The sequence below is a fragment of the Lampetra fluviatilis genome, chromosome 9, assembly GCF_964198595.1.
Source record: "Lampetra fluviatilis chromosome 9, kcLamFluv1.1, whole genome shotgun sequence".
NCBI classification, from domain to species: domain Eukaryota; kingdom Metazoa; phylum Chordata; class Hyperoartia; order Petromyzontiformes; family Petromyzontidae; genus Lampetra; species Lampetra fluviatilis.
This window is the reverse complement of record NC_136283.1, coordinates 2,369,517-2,387,601: the sequence shown is the minus strand read 5'-3', so window position 1 is coordinate 2,387,601 and position 18,085 is coordinate 2,369,517. Positions and strand designations below refer to the sequence as shown.

Genomic DNA, 18,085 nt, shown 5'->3' with positions numbered 1-18,085 from the left:
CATTGGAACCTCATTTGCCAGTGAAAATATGATAATTGGTTTTTTACCCTTCTATCTAGCAACAAAACTGACAACTTTTTTTTTTACAAGGAGTCATGTTTGCATAGACCACAATACCTGCAGCCATAATGCAAACAAAAAAACATAACTCTGATAATATATAATATATGCACTGTCCTTGAAGTTGATTGGTCCACACCGGAGACAGCTTTCCTTAGAGCCTAGTCTCACATGGGTTGGACCAAATGACGCCAATGAGGCTCCAATGGTGTAAATGCTTACCCCGAGCTCTCATACTCTGATGGTGCATTGTCTTTGAGTTGTGCGCCTTTTGGCGTCATCTGGTCCAACCCATGTGAGACTAGGCTCTAAGGAAAGCTGTCTCCGGTGTGGACCAATCAACTTCAAGGACAGTGCATACATTATCAGAGTTATGTTTTTTGTTTGCATTATGGCTGCAGGTATTGCGGTCTATGCAAACATGACTCCTTTTAAGACAAAAGTGTCAGTTTTGTTGCCAGATAGAAGGGTAAAAAAACAATTATCAACAATAACGATGGTGTCGCTTCTCCCCCCCCTCCCCCCCGATTTGCCCGCACGCTGTCGCCCGCAGGCCACCATGCCATCTACATCGGCGTGCACGTCCCCCGCGGCCACCGGCGCAAGCGGAGGCACCGGCGGCGCGTGGCCTCGTCGGGCCGCTCCCGGGACGGGCGGCCGCGCGCCGGCTCCGCGTCCGACCCCTCGGACGCGGAGCTCACGTCGAGCGGGGGCGGTGCCGGCAGCGGCGGCGGCGGCGTCGGCAACGGGGAGTGCGTGAAGAACTTCAGCTCCTCCGATGACTTGCTGCGGGCCAGTGAGTAGGTCCGGGCGGAGGGAGCCGCTCGCGCTCGGCGAGATGATGTCAACTGCCTCGCCGGGGGTACGGGAGGTCGTGGGTTCGATCCCCGTCGGTGACGGTGCCCGTTGTGTATTTGCATGTTCTCTCTCTCTCTCTCACCGTGGTAGTGTGGTTTTTTTTCTCCGGGTCCTCCGGTTTTTTCCCTCCGCACTCAGAATCAACGTGCGTTTAGAGTATTTGGCTGCTATAAATGTCCACGTGATAAGGCAATTCGTTGGGCTGTCACTTGTGCCCAGGTCTCTTCTGAAAAAAATCTACATAGCTCAGTGGGCCTTAACTGATTAAATAGTTTTGCTTTATAGTTTAAATGGAGCCCTACCGGCCAGAGGCATTCAGAGATTTAATACTGAGAGGCTAATTCTGCGGTCGGCCTGGATCTTGGTGCAAGGAATTAACCGGAATCCCTTGGCCAATTCCTCTCTCATCATAGCCCAGCGCCTGGGTTCCTCCATCTCAGGAACCCTGGCACTTTATAGCTATGCCAATTTGGTGCTGTGCATTTGTGAGCGTGAAGACATTGTGAGTTTGTTGACTCAGTTACTTGCAGTGTTAATTTAAGTTAAAATTTCCTCCACTTGCAATGAGCGATAAATACGAGTGGATGACGATGACACCAACACACGGGACAACATTATCTCGTGTGACTGAAGATGTTGTATGTGTTATCAAAAATATTATTATTGAGCTCACTGATTGTACGTCTTCACATTGGGCGTTGGGGGGAATTGTCACTCCCCTCACACGACACTTAATAACCAAGGAAGTGGAATAGATTAGACTCGACAGACTGACTCGATGCGATCCCAAGACTTGACTGCACAATTCCACGATGATTGTCGTCAACTAGCCTCACGCGGATTATTATTTTTTTAAACGATGTTAAAGAAAAAAAACCGCCGACTGAAATTGACAGTGGCCACGTGACGAGCGGAGGGAGCCGCAGTCCCACCGGGGGCGTCCGTTGCCCCCCCCCGTCGCCCCGCAGGCACGACCTCGCTGGCCGTCTCTCCGGCTTGCGAGCGCATCCGCTACATCCTGGGGGACGAGGAGGACGTACGCACCCCGCAGCTCTTCACCGAGCTCGACGAGCTGGCCATGGACGGAGACGAGATGGAGTGGAAGGAGACCGCCAGGTCCTCACCGGCCCTCACACGCACACAGAACAACGACAATAACAACAACTACACGTGGCACTCCTCTCGCTTCTCCACACAACAGGGTGCCGGATCGTCCTCGCTCATTGGTTGTCGACTGGACGAATGGGTTGAGCCTGCAAATCATGACGTCACCCCGAGGTCACAATTGAATTAAATCTGTGAAAACTTACAAAAACACTAAACTAAAACAACCTCCACAAAAATATACCTTTCCTCTTCTTAGTTCTTTCGGTAAAGTCACGTAGAAGGGAAATAATAAAATAATAAAAACATAATAGAATACAATTCTCACGACGTTTCGGCCACAACGCAAGCAGCCGTCCTCAGGTGAAGAACAGGGCTGTCGAACAGGGTCTGTCGGAAAGACAGCGTCCACTCGGACGCTGTCTTTCCGACAGCCCTATCCTGTTTTTGACATTTGCAAAACGGACATTAATTGTTTTCTAGCTCTTCTTCTTGCGTCCTGCTACTACAGTGACATGTTTATCCACCGTTTGCGTGGCCACTGGCCCACGAGCCCCCCTCTCAGCAGCAGCAGCAGCGTCTTTTGGTTGACCATCGAACAAAGACGGTGGTCACGGCATCGCGCAGCACTTTCAGATGCGCTTCTGCGTCCGTCTGGAACGCTCTTCCGATATTAGGAAGCCACTAGAGCTATGCACTTTTAAATCTGCTTGATGTAAACCTCATTCCTTTAGAACTGCTGTTTGTGTTGAGTCTGTTGTCCTTCCCCCGCGCATCCGACGAGCGCGGTTGGCTACGTAACGTGCGAAAGAAGTTCAACGCACACGCGCGCAACGAGAGCTCCACGATCTCTGCTCACGGTCTCGTCATTGTCGCCGCTCGCCCCCGCAGGTGGCTAAAGTTCGAGGAGAAGGTGGAGGAAGGCGGCGAGCGCTGGAGCAAGCCCCACGTGGCCACCTTGTCGCTGCACAGCCTCTTTGAGCTGCGCACGTGCCTGCAGTCCGGCACGGTGCTGCTCGACCTGGAGGCCCACAGCCTCCCGCAAATCATCGGTCCGTCCACCCCGTTAATTACCTCGTCATTCGTTACCAGCGATTTCGCTGGCTTGCGCTTGCAGCATAGTAGGTCAATATGTAGTTACCCCGTGCGCAGGTGCGAGAACCCATTGTGGTGTGCTGGGCTATTAAATGAAACGTGGAGAGCAAGTGTAATGCCGTCGTGGTGTAATGATTCGCACACTGGACTTGCAATGCAGAGGTCGCCGGTACAATTATCGCAACAATTTGCGACAATTTGCAAGTTTCTTAAATTTGACCTGCCTGTGTCCACTCAGCAGTTTAAATGTGCACACCACAGTGGGTCAATCGGCAGGTCAAGTGTGTGTGGTGTGGGTGGGGGGGGTAAAGTATGGGTACTCCCATCTTTTCCAAGAATGTCTGCCCGTCGTGGAAGAGTAGCCTAAAATACCGTCAACATAATCGAAGCTCATCAAAGCACCTTTGCTGTGGAGGCCCTTCTGCCAGCAGTGGCACGAGCAAGAGATTGCAGGGCCGCACCTCTCTCACCACGCTCGCCTTTGAAGCTCGAACCTCGTTAACGATCGTCCGTGTCCGAATGCCTCTGCTGTGGCGGCGTTGCAGAGTGCATCACCGAGAGGCAGATTGTGGACGGGTTGCTGCGGCCCGAGCAGCGTGAGCAGGTCACCTTCACCCTGCTGCGCCGCCACCGCCACCAGACCAAGAAGTCGAACCTCCGCTCGCTGGCCGACATCGGCAAGTCCGTGTCGGGATCAAGTAAGAGAGATGCACCACTGGAGGCGGGGGGGGGGGGGGCTTGCAGGCGCTCGCTCGTTCGCTCGAACAAATTTGCCATGGCCGCCAAACGGAGCCGCGCTTCTATCGTTCACTCGGAGGTGCGGTTTGGGTAACTGGCTGAACGAGATTTTCTCCGTCACAAATAAACATTTCATTGATCTGAATTGAAATGGCAGAAGACGTTCGGGAGGCATAGAATAGATATGGACAACGAGGATGTGGGAGCAACAAATACAGAAGACGAAATAGTTAAGTTTAAATTGCTCTAACTTTTCAATTTATGCTCCCAGTAATGTAATTCTATTGGCCGGATTTTCTTGAAATTCTCGAGAATAAAGAAGAAACCTCACAATACATATTGTTTTTGCATTTCATTACGTAAACAATGCCGATTACTTGCAGTGCTTCGAGTACAGGATTGTGAGAAGAGCACACAAACTACAGCTGTCAGGTTCCTCGACTGATAATAATGAAAACAATGCCCCTGATCCAGGGAATCCTCAATCAGTGTCAAGACTGAGCTCAGAGAAAATCCTGCATTGCGATGCTTGACATACGAGGTTGGAAACACTCCAAGCTCCGCACAGATATATTTAAGAGTTCCTTGCCGTATTTTCATCTTTTGACCATCTTGTAGCCCGATCCTACGGCATTCGGTTTTGCAGGCAATGTCCTATTCCCGCACTAACCAGGCTTAGCTTCCTAGAATTGAAGAGATGTTGGCACATTCAGTGTGATGTGGTCACAGTTGTCTTGGCTTTAAGAACCACCACTGCCAGGCCAGATCCTGCAGTAGTCGAACGAGCTTGGGGATCGGATGAGATCAGCCCTATTTGGGGTGATGAGGTCATAGGCGTGAAATTCTGCGGGAGAATTAGAGGACTTTCACACAAACGTTAGGAAGTTCCCGTGGTATTTTCCTTTGTTCTTATCAAAAGATAGCCTGGGCACGGCAGCAGCAGGGTTGGCAGAGCTTTGTAAAAAGCTAAACAACTGAAGAAATAAAAAAAATTGCAATTTATCGTGGAAATGTTTTCCTGCAAGGCCACGTGAAAATAGATGGCAGCCTTCATAATGGTTTCGGTAAATCGTTTCCTATTCAATGCGCGGGCACGAACCCCTCCCTCGCCGATGGAGTCTTTTTTTCCAGTCCAAATTTAAACTTTCCCTTCCATTGCGCACGCGTCCGGCTCACCGCACAGCCAACGTTGAGCTCATGTGACCAATTGATTTGTATTTGGGAGCGTGCGGGTCGATGCTGGGGTGATTTGTACCCTTGCGAATGATTTATTAGTTTTTTTTTTTGCTACCAGAACCCAGAGGCCACGTGGAGCAATGGTGCCCGGTGCCCCATTCACACACCGCTTTTGTTTGCATGAGCGGGCAAAGGGTTTTTGCTGCCGTAACGTTGGAGACCATACGGGGTTGAGCTCGTTCATTTTGTCGGCATAAACATTTGTCGGCCCGGTGCGTGCGTATCTCCCCTTCGCTGTGGTAAACGAGAAAGAGGGTACAGTGGATTTGTTTCACGGGCAAACATTTTTGAGCCTTACACTTTACGTTCATGAAATATAAATACAAGCAGAACTCTCGCCGTATAAATAAAGGTCGATTGGCCCTTCAAAAATAACATGAAAGTGCGGCATTTGTTTAAGCAAAGCGAACTCTGGACCTGCTTCCACCCTGTGAGTCTCGTTGGCAATCAGGCGCATGAAACAAATGCTGCTGCATTACAAGTTGTTATTTGTACGAGCACTCCATATAAACTGTGACGTATACACCATCATATGACTGTTGTTCCTGGAGGTATAATAACAACAATACATAATACGTAGAATTAAACAAAACAAAATTGCAAGGCTGCACTTGCCAGGAGTGTAAAGCAGAAAAGATGACCATATTTGTCATGAATACTAATAGCAGAAAAATGTATATAACAGTCTTCAAAAATACCCATTCTTTCAGCAGTATTCATAATGAATTTGGTAATAAAGGTTCGGGGTGTATTTTGACACTCACACCACGCCATTCAAACATTTGTGGAAATTGTGTACAGTAGTAAGTTTCAAAAAGCAAAATGCATGTCGCGCGACACTGGATGTATTGTACATCCCATTTTCATCGCCTTTTAATCTATACATTCACGACTTCCTTTATTAGTTCGTGAGAGGCAAGCGCGTGTGATTTTCTAAAACTTTTACCTTCTCTCTGTTTACTTTCAATTCCCAACTCTCACGTGCTGCATTCTATACCTGTTCACATTGCATCACGACTCACTCACATCACGCGCAACGCCGCACCGCGCAAACCACGCCGTCCCATCGTACGTGCCGCTTGCACTCCCACACTCCCAATCGCTCATCACGCACACTTCCTCAACTTAACTTTCATCATTCGCTCACTGGCCAAAATATGCACTCGCACATTTGCATCCATACCAAATGCACTTGCACACGCACACACACACAATTACCACAATTCACACGCACGCACGCACACACATCCGGCAACACACACACACACACATCTGCATACATTGCCATGTTAGGCCGAGGCCAAGGTCCCATGCCTGGGGCTAATTTCCATCGCTCTACTGAAGATGTCAGGCTGCGGCACAGCCAAAGTCTTGGGCGCTTGAGTAAGTGTACAAACTCCACCGCCGCCGCTGCCTCGTGCTGCCCTGCTCACCTTCGCGTAACCCCCTCACCTCCTTCCCACCACTTCCTGCACGAGCAACCCCCCCCCCCTCCAACCACCCCTGCCCCCACCACCCTGTGCCTCCACTTGCCAGCCTCTCCCCAGGCACGCACGAGCTGCCCCGTGCATGGGCACCGCCACCCCGACCCCGTCCACTTCCCTCCCGGGTTCGCTGCAACGCCCCCCACGCCCGCGCGCTTTCTCATTCTCCCTCGCTCGCGTTCCTCTTCCGTTTCCTGGGCTGCTCCTGTTCAAACGGCGTGCGAACCGGTGCCGTAAGCCGTGCCAGAGCCCGCGAGCCGTGTTGGTGCGCGTGCCGCGAGAGCGCTGGGTGGTGACCGCAAAACCCCGTACACCGTGCACTGTCGCGCTTCTCTCCCGCAGACAGCCCGGGTCTCTCCCGGAGGAGCCTGGGTATTGGCATCGGAAGTCTCAATGACATCTCGGACATGCCGGGAAAGGAACAGGTAAAAGCTCCTCTCTTATGCCCCACGAGCTCGCTGAATTGGCGGTGTCCGTGGTAATTGCGAAGTGGCATGGCAAGTCGGGTTGTCACCTGTCCTGGATTCCCAGAATCACCTTCGTTTTGAGGTCCTCTTAATCTTAATTTTAGAACTTTCGTGACTGCAGGAATTATTATTTGGTTCTTTCGGTTAAGTCACGTCTAAAGATAAAATAATAAATTAAATTAAATTATATCATTGATATGCAAATTTTTTCTCTAACCCACCTTCCTTCTCTCTGCCTCCCCCCCTCTCTCTATTTAAGGCCACCCCACAGAGACGATCACCCCTCTCTGTTACCTGTGTTGCTCCCGCTATGTATCTTGGTGATATCTGTCTGCTAATATGTCTGTCTATAGTTTTCTGGTTAGATTTTATGTCGCTATTTCATTATACCTGATGATGATTGCTTGTGTTGCAATCGAAACGTCGTATTCTATAATTTAATTTAATTTATTATTTTATCTTTAGACGTGACTTAACCGAAAGAACCAAATAATAATTCCTCTTAATCTTCTCGGGTGTTTTTGTCAGTGGAGTGACGATACACCACTCAAGAAAATGCACGTGTTCTTTTTTCTTCCCCCTATCTTCCCACGATGTCCTATTTGTTGGTACCTCAACTGTCACTGCTGTGACGGTCACCCACAACATGGTGTGAAATCTATCCCAGTGCGCGGTGGCCTTGTAGTGCAGCGATGGGGCTAAGACTGCATCAGAACAGAGCCAGCACTGCTCATATCTTGGGTTCGAATCTAGCTTTCGGCCACTTAAAATGAGTTCTCAAATGTTGAGAGTTGATCGTTCTCAGCCGGGTCACCAGTGACTGCACACAAAAGAGAACAGATATAAATGTAGTGTTCACTTGGTTTGGCAAATTGCAGCGCTGATTTGCGGTGTTGCAATAGGTGAGCTTTCATTGCCATGCGAGGAGCAACCTCTATCGCAGGGTCAGTGATGAGGTCAAGTGCCTCTTCGTGTGGATGAGAGGCAACTGAAGGGAAACCATAAGTAGTTCACCTATCATGTCGTCTGCCAACACGTGGTGATCCTAACACCGATTCCTATGAATGTATTTTTCTCATGACAAAAAAATTCATAGCCATATTGGAATATAATTGCACGAACGTAAACAAAGAACCTTCATACAAATGTTGAAATCTTCATTGTTGAGTCGTGAAGCAATGTCCATAACTGTTGCTTTTAGTTTGCTATTCAAAGCCTTTGGTGACATTCGGTAAGAAAATAAGATTAGGCACACACTCGAATGCAAATATATTGCCCAAACTTGAATCTAAAGTCAGGGTCAGCACATGACGTCTGTTTTACTTTACTCTAATTTTTTCAGTCTTTCAACTTTGGAAATAAGTGACCAACCTTTGACATATTTGTTCTGCGAGCGAGCGCGCTAATGGGCGTTCCTTGCCCTTAGCCCGCAAACGAGTCAATAATTATTCTATAGGAGTGTAATAAAAGACTTGACCACGATCTCTGGCTCAGTGTCCTTTATTCGGTCCGTACTGCGTTCCCACACGGCTGTCTCTCTTATTCTCTCTGTGCTGGTTCCGATGTCACTCCAGTCCACATCAGCAGCCCCGCTGCTGTTCTTGTCGCTCTTGCAGCCCCACAGCAGCTCCGCTGCTGTACTCTCACACAGCTCCCTTGGCTGTTCCTGCTGCAGCTCTCACGGCCTCGTGCTGTCTCGCCTTCTCGTCGCTCCTGCGACTCCTGGCAGCCACCCCGCTGCTCCTCACACACAGCCTTACTGCCTATCTCTATCTGCAGCTTTACACCTCCCAGTAGCTCCCTACTGTTCCCAGGGTTGGCTCCCGCTTCTGACGGTGCCCCCTCGGCTCGTACGCCCGCGTGGCCCCACACCTTTCCATTCACACCCCGACTGCCTTCTCCTTCCGGTTTACCCGCTTAAGGACCCCCTACCTTTCACCCACGTCACCTGGCTCCGCCTCCTCGTGACGTCACATCCGGAAGGTCGCTTTCGCCCGCATTACACCACCCTCCCCCATAGAAAAAACCCAGCCGACCTCGGCTGAACAACACCAAAGCGTAATGCGGTGAACCGACCTTCCCCCTTAAAGGACACTAAGCATGCAATATAACAACAAGAACAACACACAAGTAACATCGACGAACGTACGAAAGCATGCGATAAATACGACGGCAAGAACAAGAACAATAACAACATACAATCAACGAAACGTAAGCGATTTGGAACGAGTGCGGGTCGCCGGCCCGTCCCGGACGGTCGGCGGCCCACTTGTAGAACGGGGACGCGATGGAACACGAGAAATGACAGGGGGTAATTCCCCTGCTGCGATTGGAAGTCCACCGACATCTCGTGTCCCTGACGAAACAGTCTTGGTCGTATTCCGCGAATGCGCCTGCAGCGGGGTCGGAAGGGTCGCCGGGCTTGAAGGTCCCGCAGCCCTGGCAGGCGCCCTCCGAACAGGCCCACTCCTCCCCCGCGGTGTCACGGTCGGCCTGTCTGGAACAGGTACGACAGGCGCTCCAGCAAGATCAATGGACGCAGGCGGGGAAGAGTCAGAGTCAGCAGCAACAGACCCCGGCAAGGCAACATTGGGAGATGACGCATCACGTAGGGGAGCAACATATGGTTTCAACCGCGACGTATGAACAAACCAACGGCGAGAACCAAACTGAACGCGCGCCGACTGTGGATTGGGAACCTCAATGAGGCGCACAGGACCATGCCAAGGTTTGTGCAATTTAGGAGAGGTCCCCGGCCGCACCTGCGGGCAATGGAGCCAGGCCAGGTCTCCCACCTTCCAGGGGCACTCCCCCTCAGACCGCCGAGCATACCGCTCGTTCCGGGCCTGGGCTTTGGCCGTAGCCACGCGGGCGTTTTCCCGCGCCTCCGTAACCCGGCGAACCGTGTCCTGAATGTATTCAGGGAGTGGTTTACGAGGTCCCTTCACCCCAGTACCCAATTGCACATCCACCGGAGGCACGTTTTCCCGACCATACATAAGGTAAAACGGCGAATACCCTGTAGCCGCATGGGGCGTCATCCTGTACGCCGAAAGCACTCCGGGGATGTGCAGATCCCAATCCGATTGCTGTTCACTCACAGTATGGCAAAGCATGGCAGACAATGTCCTGTTCAGCCGCTCAACCATACCATCCGTCTGCGGATGGTATGGAGATGTCCGTATCTTCTTAGTCCCAAGGCCTGCGCACACTTCAGCCAATAATTTAGAAGAGAAATTTCGGCCCTGGTCCGTTAGGAGTCTCTCCGGCGCCCCCTTGTCCATAATGTACCCAAACAAAAAGGCGTCGGTGATGGCCGCGGCCGACTGATCGGGCAACGGCCAGGCCATCGGCCAACGGGAGAGATACTCAACCCCTACCAGCAAATATTTATTTCCCCTCGCCGATGGTGGGAAGGGTCCCAATATGTCCAGTGCCACCAATTCATTGACTCGAGACACCTGAATCGACTGGAGAGGCGGCACGTAAGGATGTTTAGGCGGCTTACGCCGGGCGCATTCAGGGCACGCGCGCACGTGCCCTACGACATCTGTCGCCATGCCGTGCCAAAAATAATGACGTTGTAACGTCAACAAGGTCTTCTGCACCCCTAAATGCAATAGTGTGTCACAATGGAGAGTTCTAATCAACTCAAATCGCAAGGACGTTGGTACCACCACACGCCAGCTTTCCTGGAACCTTTCTTGCCACATAAGCAGACCATCTCGGAGAGCGGTTCGCGGCCCCACAGCCGAACTCGGACTCCCATTGTCCCTCATAGACCGCTTCCGCATGGACAACAACGACTCGTCCATCATCTGTTCCCGAATCCAGACAGACCGCGGCAGATTCAAAACCCCATCAGTCGGTCCCGGTTCCATCGGAGTATCCGACTTCCCGACGGCCAACGTAAGCGGCTGAGGGGGGTTCAGAATCGGCGAACACCTATGCGTCCCCGACGCACATTTACAAGGGTCGCGCCCTGGTAACCTGGAAAGTGCGTCAGCGTTCGCATGGCGCACTCCCTTCCGATGTTGAATTTGGAAGGAAAATTCCTGCAGCGTGTCCAACCAACGTGCCCACTGTCCCGATGGCTGGTCCATTTTAAGTGCATATTGCAAGGCCGCATGATCCGTACGCACAATAAAAGAACGACCGTAAAGGTACGGTCGAAATTGCCGTAGGAAAAAAACAACCGCCAAAAGTTCTCTACGAGTGACACAGTAGCGTGTTTCCGCAGGCGACAAGACTCGGCTACCATACGCCACGACGCGCTCTACGCCCCCTTTAGACTGTGATAATACCGCCCCAATACCTGTGTCACTCGCGTCCGTATCAAGAATGAAAGGGCGATCAAAATCGGGATAATCCAATGTCGGGGCCGTAGCCAATAGATCACGCAGACTCCGAAAGGCCGCCTCTTCCGGCTCTCCCCAAACAAATTTCTGTCCTTTACCCGTAAGGAGATGCAAGGGCCTCGCAATCGTCGCAAACCCCGGCACAAATCTTCGGTAATACGAGGCAAATCCCAAAAAGCGCCGAACATCCCCCACAGAGGCCGGAGTCGGCCAATCCCGGACACACGCCGTCTTTTCCGGATCCGTGGACACCCCCTCTGCACTCACAATGTTCCCCAAATAACGGACGGACCGTTGCAGTAGGTGGCATTTCTTTGGTTTGAATTTCAAATTGGCAGAGCGCATCCTCGTGAACACTGTCTCCAGCCGCGTTAAATGTTCCTCAAATGTGCGGCTGAACACAATAATATCGTCCAAATATATAAGACACGTCTCCCACTGCAACCCCGTCAAAACGAGCTCCATCAATCTTTGAAATGTAGCAGGGGCCGCATTCAATCCCATCGGGAGGCAGTTGAATTGAAATAACCCCTGCGGCGTACGGAATGCGGTTTTCTCCCGTGAGGACTCGTCAAGGGGAAGCTGCCAAAATCCCGAAGAGAGGTCCAGTGTGGAAAAGAACTTAGCCCCCGACAATGCGTCAAGGGAGTCGTCCATACGCGGCAGGGGGTACGCATCTGCCACCGATATCTTATTCAATTTCCGGAAATCGACACAAAATCGCAAGTTGCCATCCTTTTTCTTAACCAAGACCACAGGAGCGCCCCATGGGCTGTTAGATGGCGATATAATGTCCGCAGCCAACATGTCTTCCACCGCCCCCCGAACGTGTTCTCGCTCCGCTGGACTCATCCGATGCGAATTTAACCGAATAGGGGCAGCGTCGCCCGTCTCAATGTGATGGGAAAGTAACGATGTGCGTCCCAAATCCAAATCGTCGGAGCTGAACACATCCGAATACGTCAGCAACAATTTACGCAGCGCATCACGTTGCCCCACGGACAGGGAAGAATTTTCATCACATAAGGTAGCGATCCAACGATTATCCGAACCCCTTGGCTCGGAAACACCAGCGACCACTCCTCGGCGATGCGGACAATCGCGCGTCGCAAACGCCGTAGTGGCATGTGCCACAACCGTACCGGCCGGAACACGGATGTTTTCCACCCCCGCATTAAGCACCTGTAAAACCGGTAATTGATCCGGCCGGACGATGGTCTGTGCCCCAACTAACGCCAATCCCGTTGTTATCGTGGCGGATGGTGACAACAAGACCCCTTGTGCTCCTAGCCGATTGGGCAGGGGCTTCCGATACCGCAAGGGTATAAGCATCTGTGAACCAGGTGGGATGTCCACAGATGCGACGGACAGCGCCTGCACCTGTACGGCCGAAGCAGGTCGCCCCCAGGGCGACGGCAGAAACGAGATTCGACGGCCCCCCGGCAATTCAATACAATTCTCATTGATTTTAATCAAAATGGGCATCTTAGCCAAAAAATCCGTGCCTAGTAAGCAAGGAACCGCCAAAGATCTCGATATTAACACAACGCCCGAAGCCGACACATCCCCTATAGATATCTTAGCATCCACTTGGCCCACGATACCCATACTACCCCCGTTCGCAGCGACGCAAGACCCATAAACCGGACGCACAGCCCCCGGCGGAATGCCCAACAGATGGAAAATGACATCCGATATAATAGTCGCAGACGCTCCCGAGTCGACCAAAATGCGCACGTCCACACCTTGTATGGACCCCGGCACAGTGGACGAACCCGTAGCGGCCGCGACAACTCTCCGTGCCAATTTGCGCCACTGCGTAACTGAATGACAAGGCCCCGTCGATGGCCTTTCTTTAACAACAACAATAGGATCGCGCAACAAGGGTGGTGGGTGAGGTGTAAAGCCTTGCCGAGTGTCTGGTGCGTGCCGACATGCCTGTTTCGGAGGTTCCTTGGTCGGCTTGTCCGGTGTTGTGGGCTCCTGCTGCGGCGGACCCGGGAAGCGGGCCCAGCAATCTTTGGCGTAATGGCCCCTACGGCCGCAGCGGAAGCAATCGGCCTCGTCGCGCCGAAGCGCAGGTCTTGCATCCCGGCGGCCCCGTCCCGATGGCGTAGCGCGCGGCCCCGGCCTTCCGCGTCCCGACCATGGAGAGGAGGCAGCCGTCAGCTCCTGTGGACCCCGCTCATCCGGCACATAGATCGCCCTTGTGGGGTCCCACCCCATCGCGCCTCCTTCCTTGACGGGCCCACCCGTCCATGCCGCCACTTGCTTCCAGCGACGGAGATTAAACTGCGCATCCAGACACTTTGCTGCCGCCCGGGACGTGAGCTTCTCATGCCCACACACAGGCATGGGGATCCCCAGATCCCGAGACAGCTCCAGCATTTTTCCCAATATGAGAGGCTCGAGCAGATCCTGTGGCGTGTCAGGATATGCTGCCATGGCCAGCTCCAACACCGCACCCCTGAACGCCACGGGCGATTCTTCGGGTGCTCGTTGTCGTTGAGCGAATCGCCGATGCGCGTCGTCAGGTGGCTCATAGGCGTCGGCCATTTCCTCAAAAACTCCACATAAAGTCTTCTTCTTATCGGCCGTTATGGAACGGAAAAATCGAACAGATTCGTCGTCCAGTAGAGTCGGCAACACTTCCAAGGCCTCCGCATCGGTCCATCTTGCTGAACGAACCGCCGCCAAAAATCGGCAGGCGAAAGCGCTCCAATCGCCCCCGATAGAGAATTCCTTAACTGTAGTAAGGTGGCGACTCCGACTCCTCTTTACGCCGTCTTCCAATGATGGTTGTTCTGGAGGCAAATTCAAAATGGCGTCGGCCCGCGGCGTGGCCAAGATGGCGGTTTGGCGCCGCGGAGCGCGCAAGATGGCGTCTTCTTGCCGCGTGGCCAATGGCGGCGGCAGGGCAGGCAACGTGGCGGCCCGTGGAGCACCTTCTCGTTCCATCGTCGTCCTTGGCGTAACGAGGTGACATAGATGCGCCAGGACGTCCTTGAGTGTCTCCAGTTGTTCTGCCACCTGTTGCCATCTTTGGTGAGCGTCCGATGTTGTTGACGGACCCGCCATCGCGCCGACATCTTCCACGCCCGTCCCCGTGCTCGCCTCAGCAGGGCTCTCCTCCACCACCCCAGCAGAATCCGTGGTCGGAGGGAATTCGTCGTCGTCGGACGAAGAAGCCGATGCTGGCGCCGGGGGAATTTTCTTCCTTACTTGCTTAGACATGCCGTTTCACTTCTGACCCCAGTGTAATAAAAGACTTGACCACGATCTCTGGCTCAGTGTCCTTTATTCGGTCCGTACTGCGTTCCCACACGGCTGTCTCTCTTATTCTCTCTGTGCTGGTTCCGATGTCACTCCAGTCCACATCAGCAGCCCCGCTGCTGTTCTTGTCGCTCTTGCAGCCCCACAGCAGCTCCGCTGCTGTACTCTCACACAGCTCCCTTGGCTGTTCCTGCTGCAGCTCTCACGGCCTCGTGCTGTCTCGCCTTCTCGTCGCTCCTGCGACTCCTGGCAGCCACCCCGCTGCTCCTCACACACAGCCTTACTGCCTATCTCTATTTGCAGCTTTACACCTCCCAGTAGCTCCCTACTGTTCCCAGGGTTGGCTCCCGCTTCTGACGGTGCCCCCTCGGCTCGTACGCCCGCGTGGCCCCACACCTTTCCATTCACACCCCGACTGCCTTCTCCTTCCGGTTTACCCGCTTAAGGACCCCCTACCTTTCACCCACGTCACCTGGCTCCGCCTCCTCGTGACGTCACATCCGGAAGGTCGCTTTCGCCCGCATTACACCACCCTCCCCCATAGAAAAAACCCAGCCGACCTCGGCTGAACAACACCAAAGCGTAATGCGGTGAACCGACCTTCCCCCTTAAAGGACACTAAGCATGCAATATAACAACAAGAACAACACACAAGTAACATCGACGAACGTACGAAAGCATGCGATAAATACGACGGCAAGAACAAGAACAATAACAACATACAATCAACGAAACGTAAGCGATTTGGAACGAGTGCGGGTCGCCGGCCCGTCCCGGACGGTCGGCGGCCCACTTGTAGAACGGGGACGCGATGGAACACGAGAAATGACAGGGGGTAATTCCCCTGCTGCGATTGGAAGTCCACCGACATCTCGTGTCCCTGACGAAACAGTCTTGGTCGTATTCCGCGAATGCGCCTGCAGCGGGGTCGGAAGGGTCGCCGGGCTTGAAGGTCCCGCAGCCCTGGCAGGCGCCCTCCGAACAGGCCCACTCCTCCCCCGCGGTGTCACGGTCGGCCTGTCTGGAACAGGTACGACAGGCGCTCCAGCAAGATCAATGGACGCAGGCGGGGAAGAGTCAGAGTCAGCAGCAACAGACCCCGGCAAGGCAACATTGGGAGATGACGCATCACGTAGGGGAGCAACATATGGTTTCAACCGCGACGTATGAACAAACCAACGGCGAGAACCAAACTGAACGCGCGCCGACTGTGGATTGGGAACCTCAATGAGGCGCACAGGACCATGCCAAGGTTTGTGCAATTTAGGAGAGGTCCCCGGCCGCACCTGCGGGCAATGGAGCCAGGCCAGGTCTCCCACCTTCCAGGGGCACTCCCCCTCAGACCGCCGAGCATACCGCTCGTTCCGGGCCTGGGCTTTGGCCGTAGCCACGCGGGCGTTTTCCCGCGCCTCCGTAACCCGGCGAACCGTGTCCTGAATGTATTCAGGGAGTGGTTTACGAGGTCCCTTCACCCCAGTACCCAATTGCACATCCACCGGAGGCACGTTTTCCCGACCATACATAAGGTAAAACGGCGAATACCCTGTAGCCGCATGGGGCGTCATCCTGTACGCCGAAAGCACTCCGGGGATGTGCAGATCCCAATCCGATTGCTGTTCACTCACAGTATGGCAAAGCATGGCAGACAATGTCCTGTTCAGCCGCTCAACCATACCATCCGTCTGCGGATGGTATGGAGATGTCCGTATCTTCTTAGTCCCAAGGCCTGCGCACACTTCAGCCAATAATTTAGAAGAGAAATTTCGGCCCTGGTCCGTGAGGAGTCTCTCCGGCGCCCCCTTGTCCATAATGTACCCAAACAAAAAGGCGTCGGTGATGGCCGCGGCCGACTGATCGGGCAACGGCCAGGCCATCGGCCAACGGGAGAGATACTCAACCCCTACCAGCAAATATTTATTTCCCCTCGCCGATGGTGGGAAGGGTCCCAATATGTCCAGTGCCACCAATTCATTGACTCGAGACACCTGAATCGACTGGAGAGGCGGCACGTAAGGATGTTTAGGCGGCTTACGCCGGGCGCATTCAGGGCACGCGCGCACGTGCCCTACGACATCTGTCGCCATGCCGTGCCAAAAATAATGACGTTGTAACGTCAACAAGGTCTTCTGCACCCCTAAATGCAATAGTGTGTCACAATGGAGAGTTCTAATCAACTCAAATCGCAAGGACGTTGGTACCACCACACGCCAGCTTTCCTGGAACCTTTCTTGCCACATAAGCAGACCATCTCGGAGAGCGGTTCGCGGCCCCACAGCCGAACTCGGACTCCCATTGTCCCTCATAGACCGCTTCCGCATGGACAACAACGACTCGTCCATCATCTGTTCCCGAATCCAGACAGACCGCGGCAGATTCAAAACCCCATCAGTCGGTCCCGGTTCCATCGGAGTATCCGACTTCCCGACGGCCAACGTAAGCGGCTGAGGGGGGTTCAGAATCGGCGAACACCTATGCGTCCCCGACGCACATTTACAAGGGTCGCGCCCTGGTAACCTGGAAAGTGCGTCAGCGTTCGCATGGCGCACTCCCTTCCGATGTTGAATTTGGAAGGAAAATTCCTGCAGCGTGTCCAACCAACGTGCCCACTGTCCCGATGGCTGGTCCATTTTAAGTGCATATTGCAAGGCCGCATGATCCGTACGCACAATAAAAGAACGACCGTAAAGGTACGGTCGAAATTGCCGTAGGAAAAAAACAACCGCCAAAAGTTCTCTACGAGTGACACAGTAGCGTGTTTCCGCAGGCGACAAGACTCGGCTACCATACGCCACGACGCGCTCTACGCCCCCTTTAGACTGTGATAATACCGCCCCAATACCTGTGTCACTCGCGTCCGTATCAAGAATGAAAGGGCGATCAAAATCGGGATAATCCAATGTCGGGGCCGTAGCCAATAGATCACGCAGACTCCGAAAGGCCGCCTCTTCCGGCTCTCCCCAAACAAATTTCTGTCCTTTACCCGTAAGGAGATGCAAGGGCCTCGCAATCGTCGCAAACCCCGGCACAAATCTTCGGTAATACGAGGCAAATCCCAAAAAGCGCCGAACATCCCCCACAGAGGCCGGAGTCGGCCAATCCCGGACACACGCCGTCTTTTCCGGATCCGTGGACACCCCCTCTGCACTCACAATGTGCCCCAAATAACGGACGGACCGTTGCAGTAGGTGGCATTTCTTTGGTTTGAATTTCAAATTGGCAGAGCGCATCCTCGTGAACACTGTCTCCAGCCGCGTTAAATGTTCCTCAAATGTGCGGCTGAACACAATAATATCGTCCAAATATATAAGACACGTCTCCCACTGCAACCCCGTCAAAACGAGCTCCATCAATCTTTGAAATGTAGCAGGGGCCGCATTCAATCCCATCGGGAGGCAGTTGAATTGAAATAACC

At 53.2% G+C, this 18,085-nt stretch overlaps 1 protein-coding gene across 8 annotated transcripts in view; it reads left to right on the top strand.

Moving 5' to 3' along the window:
• Positions 1-18,085, top strand: part of LOC144934118 (electrogenic sodium bicarbonate cotransporter 1-like) — a 69,640-nt gene that overhangs the window by 9,562 nt on the left and 41,993 nt on the right. For 7 of the 8 annotated variants that reach the window (XM_078859563.1, XM_078859560.1, XM_078859558.1 and 4 more), the window contains exons 3-8: positions 614-856; positions 1,887-2,034; positions 2,914-3,074; positions 3,663-3,815; positions 6,385-6,474; positions 6,918-7,000. In XM_078859563.1, the coding sequence (XP_078715689.1) occupies positions 614-856; positions 1,887-2,034; positions 2,914-3,074; positions 3,663-3,815; positions 6,385-6,474; positions 6,918-7,000 (878 nt within the window). The remainder of the gene's footprint in view (positions 1-613; positions 857-1,886; positions 2,035-2,913; positions 3,075-3,662; positions 3,816-6,384; positions 6,475-6,917; positions 7,001-18,085) is intronic. The other variant, XM_078859561.1, reaches the window with a different exon arrangement.